At 33.9% G+C, this 8,516-nt stretch overlaps 1 protein-coding gene across 6 annotated transcripts in view; it reads right to left on the reverse strand.

Moving 5' to 3' along the window:
* Positions 1-8,516, reverse strand: part of LOC117179704 — a 107,454-nt gene that overhangs the window by 81,920 nt on the left and 17,018 nt on the right. The window contains exons 2-3 of one of the 6 annotated variants that reach the window (XM_033371740.1): positions 2,278-7,765; positions 653-954 (exon numbers count right to left, since the gene is read on the reverse strand). The exons of the other annotated variants lie outside the window; for them this stretch is intronic. Coding sequence (XP_033227631.1) covers positions 845-954; positions 2,278-3,529 — 1,362 coding nt within the window. The 5' untranslated portion in view covers positions 3,530-7,765 and the 3' untranslated portion in view covers positions 653-844. Of the gene's footprint in view, positions 1-652; positions 955-2,277; positions 7,766-8,516 lie in introns of those variants that run through there. 6 annotated transcript variants of the gene reach the window in all.

An 8,516-nucleotide genomic window follows, 5' to 3' on the forward strand; every position in this document is an offset into this window, starting at 1 on the left:
ATAAATAAATCAAAATGATTCATAAAATAATTTATTCATAGTGAATTTACAATTTTTCATTGTAAATAATAATGAGTAGGATACAATAGATCTAAAGGAATTCTTTTTCTTAAAATAATAAATTAAAATATTAATATACAATTTGAATCATACAAACTAAAATTTTTCAGTTTAATATATACTGAAATTAATAAACTAAATATTTGAACCAAAAATACGTAAATTAAATCTTTAAAATGAAATTTTATTCTAAAAATTTAATAATTGCTTATATAAACTATTCCCCTTAAATTAAAAATTAAATGAGTGAATGAAAGATAATTTTTTGTTGTTGAAAAATATCCTTTTCTGCATAAGAAATAATAATCTATTGATATTACTTAGTTTTCTTAAGTAATAATAATAATAACGAGTTTTAACATAAAAATGCTCTAGACTTGCGTCTTGAATTGAATTCAACGTAATAATGAAACAATAATAACGTCGGTTTAAAATTTTTGATTTATAATATTTATTATTGTTATTATAGTATGTATTAATATTATAATATTTGCGAAGATATATACACAGTAGAAAATAAATGGGTTTTGATCAAGCTTCGTTACTGTTATCTCGTATTTTGTAAATATAATAATATTGTACTCTACTAGAATATATTTAACAAAAATCTTGAGATCCATGACGATATCTCATTTTTCTTACAAATCTAGCAAGAAAATTCATTGTACTAAATCGAGTAATCCTAATATGACCTCACGATATCACAGATGAATAAAAGTTTCTTCAGTGTAATGGAAAATTAAATACAGTCTCAGTTTAGAGAACACAGTCATTGATTCAGTTTTCATTCTTCATTTATCTTTTCTCCGCTGCAATCATAATCAAACTCTGTGATGCCGTCATCGTCATCAGATTCCATGTCGCTTGAAGCTTCCCAGACATCATTTTCGGCATCTGTAGAATTATGATAATATTGAATTATACTAATTTCCATATTAACTATTGATTTACTAGTCTTAGATGCAATACGATGATCATGAACATTCTGCAGATCAGATGAACCAGAACATTACCATACATAAATAATTTTACTAGAAAGAGGATGTCAGATACTGAATTCATTTCAAAGCAGGCAGGCAGTACAACATCATGTCACTGGAAAAGTCGCGGAATTATAAGCATTTGGAATTTATGCATACATTTGTTCATTTCATCTTTTATTTTTCAAGAGTTTGCACTCATATAAAGAACATACTTAGTAAGTTTTCTGCAGGCTAACTCATTCTCGTGGCCACAATTTTTTCTTTCCCGCAGAATCGAATTTTTAGATTTTTTTGCGAACAATGCAAGACATTATAAAGGATTATGACATATTTTTTATACAACTTTTCAAATTGATGCAAGTTTTTCTTCATCATTTCGCTCAACCGGTATTGGTTTTTTGAAAAATGAAAAAAAGAAAGAAAAATGTGAACATCAATTTTTTTAAATAAAATTCTCGTGGCCTTAAATTAATTATGACGGCCACGACTAAGATCTGACACTCGTAAATGTTACAGAATGGCTTCTTTTTAGAGCGACTAAGTTGGGGGAATTAACACGACCAAGAGAAGGCCCTTTGGAGTTCTAAAGAAAAAAATCGTATTTTTTTCTAAGGCAATTGATTGTTTATCTTGAAATTGCACTTCCGTCCAGTTTTGAGATAGACTTGTTCAGACTTTTAATAATTTAGTTAAATTTAATAATTTAGTAAAATATTCAACATGACAACAGAATGTAATGATAAATAGAATTAAATCTACAAAAAATAATTAGAAAAAAAAAGAATTCTTAACAAAAACATCCACGATGCAGAAAATCCGTCAAATACAATCGCACAAATGTCTACAGCAAGGTGATTGGAAATAAATTGTATGTCAAAATATATCCAAAAAACTTCCTTATAAAGAATTGCATACCAAATTTTTCAAACAAATTTTGAAACATCATCCAAGATATTATAAAATTTGACGAAATGAAGCGTATAGACGAAATTATTGAAGGAGAATTGCTAGGTATAGAAATTTTCTTGATATATTTTTATTTTATTCCTTAAATTACTTTGTCAAGTTCCATTTTAGAAGTTTATACTTTTTACATCGCAGATGTTTATTTTTGGTTACACATTTAGCACAAAGTATTATTAAAATTATAATAATATTATTTTGAATATAAATTTGACGCATGCAATGTTCATAATTGTTTATAATGAAAATATGAATTGAATTGCGCCCGTACCTGATTTTTTTTCATTGCTGCTATCCTCATCTACGGGCTGAACAATGATGTCATCCACCAGTTTTTGTAATTGATCCCCTGTAAACCACACGAATTCATAACATCTGTCTTTTTCTGACCAGCCGTGTTCATGAGGCGATAAGTCAGTTGGACGTTCCAAGCAGGCATTTCCCCACAAATTCATGATGTATCGGGTTCGAAGTAATTGCTGTCGAAGTTCGGATTGGCAGGGTAGCAAGTTAGAGGCATCGTAATTTCGAACTTGTTCCCTAAACGACTCATTCTTACTTTTTGCTTTGTAATTTTTGTTAAATATTATTATTCGTGCTTCATTGACTGTTTTAACATTGGGCATGCCGTACATTTGACAAACAAACTCTTCGATAACAGCAAAAGTATCATGGCTCAAATGCATTTCAGATAGATTACTAAAAGCTTCTTGATATTTTAATGAATTTTCTATTATTTTCCATGGTCTTGATTTTCCTTTTCGGAAACACGCCGGATTAAAATCGCATCCAGATAGTGCGTTATAACCTGGTAGAGCACTGGATAAAGGTTCTCGTAGATACTCATACAATTTAGTAACGTTGATATGCCGCTGAGAATTTCCCACACCAACCTTTAACCAAACTTTTAATGTAGAACAAATTTTCTTCATGTTTCCCAACAATATTATCAAAATGTCCGTATCGAAACATCTGATCAAAACGTTGCAGTTCACATCTATTCTACTTAGATGATAAACGATCTTCGTATCAGCTTCTTCGTGACTTCCGTAAGAGAAGCCGTTATCAATTGCTCGAATTACTTTGCTGTTCAGGGCTTCGAAACGGTAGCAATAATCAAAATTGATAAGTATAGTCTTGCTGCCAATAAATGGAGCAAACTCATCTCTGGCCCAATCATTTATCAAGAATCGTACGAGTGATTCTTTAAATTTACTATTTTTCAACTCTTTCGAAAAATCTGCAGGTCTCACTTGGTCTGGTCCAGAAATTTCAAAAGCTGAATCGTTTGCATTCCTTAATTCGTGTTCGTAGTCTTTTATTGGAGGAGAAAAGTAGCGATTGAAGACTATGTGAATCTGATTTACTCCAGATCTAGAAGCCATTTGTACAATCTTTTTAGAAATGTTTCCAAACAGTTTGGGAACGTCTTTCATTAGGTGCAGAATGAAAAAACCATAATAAATGACGTCGTTACTGGTAAGTAGTCCCTCACTCTCTACTTTGGTTTCTAGTAATTTCATCAATGCGGATTTATCAGTTTTTCATATACTTCCATCTAAATGACAAAATGAGACTGGAACTGGTGTCAGAGGATACGATAAAACTTTGGGCAAGTCAATATTTTGTTCCATGGAAACCCCTAGTAAAAGTCAAAACAAATCTCTTTGCATTCTTAGTTCTTGCACTTTAGTCCTAATTTTAACGATTTTCCTTTTGCTTCGACTTGCAAAATTTAAGATTTCACATCTCTGTATAGGCTTTTCAAATCGGTTGATATCCTCTGCACACTCAGAAATGAATTTTTCTCTTAAATTCCGTCCTGTACTAATATTGAACAGAGAGTTTTTTACAATCTCAAGGTCGAATGGATTCATATTCTTCTTTAAGGTCTTGACGAAATTGTCAAGATGGGCAGAATTCTTCATCATCTTACTTTTTTCTAATTCCGCTGTTATATCTTGCGTTTTCTTCAAACCAGTCTCTTCATATACAGATGATATGGTAGTCGATCGAATTCCATGGCTTTTGGCCCAACGCTGACGCGCAGAAATGAAGTTGGCAAAGTGCAACTTCAGCATTGTATGTTTGCTCTAAAGTCAAGTCTATAGCATTTCTGGAAAAAGGTTTGTCTGTCCGCTTAACACCAAAGCATCCTTTTTTGAAGAGATCATCCAGTCCGGGGTGAGTCTCTTGAACTTTAAGCAAATTGTCGTGGTACTTTACTAACCAGCGTGCATAGTTCGACTGATTAAATACGAAAAAAAGGTTTGATATTAGAGGCAGCACATATTTGAATAAATCAAAATCTCCTGTTCGGATGCTTCGAGACAACAGTAAATAACAATCAATCAGGGTTATATACGTTATGTAGAATTGCAGTGTTTTTCCGTACTTTCCAGCTCGTGTTTCCTCTTCATACGTAATGTATTTTCCCAGCAATTCAGAAAGAGCTGGGCTGAACACCGTAGAATTTGGAAACTTTACATTTTTAAACTCCGTAACTTGTAAAATTATATCCTCATTGCAAGTAAGCTGGAAGCGTTCGATAAATAACTCAAAATGTGAAATTCGTAGTCCAACAGCAACTATGGGATGCAACCGTTTACAACGATTAAAATGTTTACCACCAATAAATCCTCCCACAGATCCGCTAGCTAACATCTCACTCTCAACCATAAAATGAGAAAGTCCGCAATCGTCAATAAATTTCCCAATACCATGGAAGTCTGCTAGCATAATATGAAAAACACCCATGTGAATGAAGAGATTGTTGAACTTTGGTTCTTCTGTGTCTTCAATTTACATTGCAACCTTACTAATCGCTAAGTCATAGGAAACTTGCATATATTTTTCTTGACACTCTTCTGCTACTTTTTGACTCTGCACCATTGTTTCAAGAATTACATTGGTATGAGTTGGAGACATTTTGATTGGTGTAAGGTATGATACCCTTTGCTTGGGGCTGATATCCTCGACTATCAGGCTATTATAACCAACCCACGTAGGTGTGTTTTTTACTTTGAAAGCATGGGAGAGCATCCAGATTAGGTCAAGATATTTGATTTTCTTCAGCTCTTCAGGAACAGCATGTCTTCTCTCATCTTCAAGAGGTAATAATACTTGATTCATTCTAGACTTCTTGGCATAGGCTTTTATTTCAGGCATGATGGCTTCGAATGCTCTTCTTCGTCTCTTACTTTGCATTTGACCTCGATAACAACCATCTGTTTCCGAACTTTCTTTCAACGTCAATGAAGTAAGGGATCCCGCAGCTGAATAATCTAGTTCCATCGATGTAGTTTCTCATCCCGTCGCTAACCTTTCTGTCAAGTTCGACGGAGTTCCAGGTTCTTTTTTTGAACTGACGATAATATTCGATGGAATCTCGGATGCAGTAGCGAAATCGTCAACTTCCATCGACGTAGTTCGTTGTCCCTTCTTTGACCTTCCGATAAAGTTCGACGTAGTTTCAGGTTCCTCTTTTGAAAGGGCGCTGATGGTCGATGATCCCGTAGCTGAAATGGCGAAGATAGCCGATGAATTTGGAGGTCCCGTAGCTGAATTATCAACTACCATCGGTGTAGTTCCGTGTCCCGTCTCTGAACTTTCAATCAAGTCTGGTGTACTTCCAGGTTCCTACACACAACTTGCAATAAACTTCGATGAAGTTTCAGACTGCATTGCCGAAGTTTTAACTTCCGCCGATGGAATTTCATGTCCCGTCGAAGAAGGGGGAGGTTCACTGTACGGTTCATGTTCAATATTTTAAAATATTATTCCAACCGTATCATATAACGTGTCTTTTCCGTCGCAGGTATCTACAAACCTATCAAAATTGTCGAATGCTAATCCTGTATTCAGGTTTGGAGATTGAATGATGTCTTCTCGACAAACCTGCGAACGGCTGGTAGATGAAAAAGTCAGTTCCGTTTCTATTTCTTCAACCACATTGTAGCTAGAGCAGTGCCCGTATATATTCAAAATATCAATTATTTTCCTACTGCTTGTGAGGCTTTTCAGCACCACTCCTAACGACAAATCTTGCGCAGTTTTAATTTTTCCCTTAGTTACAGCATGAATGACGCCATAGCATAAAGATTTGACTTTTCTATCGTAGGCAAAACGAGAATGTGCACCAGCTAACAATGTTGTGAAAAAGACACTCACATCTTCTGGGATCGTACACTCTCCAACCATAACGTCTCTCGCAGTTAATTGAGAGGGCAATTTCTTCTTTTCTATTTTCAGGATTCTTTATCTCAGAATAAGAGCTGCCTTTTCTAAAACATGAGTCTCTTCTAACATCGAAAACATTTTCTCATCAAAAACAACGCCGCGAACGGGAGCAATAATTTTTTCCGGTGCATTACTATGTTCTGGATTTTATTTTGAAATTCTTTTTAAATTTGCAAACCTACATACTGATGCGAAACTGACAAATAAGACGGCCCAATCTTTTCATTCCACGTTTCTGGTAGAATAGCATTGTATAAATCGCATAAAAAAGAAAAAAACACTGCTTCTTTTTTATGATGTTTTCTATAATGTAGAAACAAACTGCTCCGTGTGCTTTTAAATGACATTCTCTTATTGAATGCCAATGAGTATTCGATTTTTCAAATACTGAATTCATCTGCTTTTGATAATTCAACCTACACAGAGTATGATACTGCAGAACAGTGGAAATACTATTTTCAGTAGTAACTTTTTGTAAAACGTCATTTAGATTTTGCAATAAACTAACGTCATTTAACGCTCTAGCACAAACCATTAAATTTGTTTCCATACTATCCCTTTCTAATGACTTTAGGGGCTGATTGCGTCCTTTGTGCCTTTTCCGTTCTTTTTTACAGAAGATACAGTGTTGATGAAATTCCAATTTCTTAAAGTCTGGTGAGATAGTTGAAAGTTTATCCTGAGATTTTGCCGGATTCGTTGCAATATTTTTAGTTGAATGTTCAGTACCGCTCTCACCTCTTTCTTGACAAATATTCTCTCTTACAATATGACCTTCGAAAGGGCCTTCATTCTCATCCTTATATTCAAAACCTTGAATTGACACTGTCTTCTACAGTCTCTCCTTCGCAACGACCTTCATCCTCAATCTTTTTTTCGAAACCATGATTTGAATCCTTTTTTATAGCATTACCTTCGACACGACCTTCATCCCCATTTTCGTTTTCGAGAACATGATTTGAATTCTCTTTGACGGAATCACCTTCGCAACAAGCTTCATCGACATTTTTCTTTTCAAAACTAGGATGAGGATTATTTTTTGCAGCATCCACTGCGTAACAACCTTTAACTATAATCTCATCTTCAAAACCATGATTTAAATTCTCTCCTGCAGCATAGTCTTCGCAACGACCTCCATCCTCAAATTTAATTTTATATCCAATTTTCAAATTCTTTTTTACAGCATCACTTTCGAAAAGCCCTCTGCCCTTAACTTTATCGTCAGAACCGTAATGGACATTCTCTCTTAGAATACTAGCTTTCCAACGACACTGTTTCTGAACTCCATCATTTAAATCAGGATTCAGAACCTTTTTCAGAACATTAAATTTCCAACGACATTGATTTGTAACATCTTTTTTTAAGTCGGGATTTATATTTTTTTACAGCATCAGCTTCGAAACCACCTACATCTTCAAACTTATCTTCGAAACCGCGATTTCCATTATTTCTTGAAAATGCTCCTCTACATCCATCATCTTGAACTAAGTTTTCAGAATCATTCCAAAGAATCACAGCTCCTATTATCGTCAAAAAAGTATGTACTATTTTGTAAAATTGGTGGAGAAATCGGTGAAAAATGAGCAAGACTTAAAACGTTACAAGTATGTGGCACTTTTTTTCTGAAGTATACGCACTCCAAAGATCGGTCAAAATAAAACTCTTTCCAAACCGCAATGTCATTAAACGGTACTTTCTGCTATTAAATTTAAAAGAATCTTGAGATTCGAATTTAGCGTTATCTACGCCACTCCTGATAGAATTTCTCACCTTCTTTACCCTATGACTTATTTTAACCTTTTTTTACAACTAGTAAAGTTTGTCTGGAGTGATAGGGATTAAATAACTAAGTTGGAAAATATCGATAATGTTGAAGTTTTTCATTGTACAGGTCAGGCATAGTAAGTGCATAGTGGCACGGTGTGGTTCTCATAATATGAGATACCTGTGTTTTTTATAACTCTGTGGCTGCGCGGGGGAAATTGGTTACAAAAGTGTTTGTGACTACTGCAAAAACTAAATATATCTAAATATATCTCATATTATGAGAGTAGTTTGACGAATTTGGAAAAAGTACTTTTTTACATTTTTTGTATTTTCAGCATAAAAAAATTTTTAATAATATTTTTTATTTGAGCTTCTTATGACAAACTAAATTTCCTTTAAAATGTCCTATATTACTTTTAAATTCAGTATATAGAATTCCGACAATCACGCTAAACAGACAAACAGAGTTGGTATCTCATATTTGGATACTCTCTGATCTCTCTC

This window comes from Belonocnema kinseyi, chromosome 9 (assembly GCF_010883055.1).
Source record: "Belonocnema kinseyi isolate 2016_QV_RU_SX_M_011 chromosome 9, B_treatae_v1, whole genome shotgun sequence".
Classification (NCBI taxonomy): Eukaryota; Metazoa; Arthropoda; class Insecta; order Hymenoptera; family Cynipidae; genus Belonocnema; species Belonocnema kinseyi.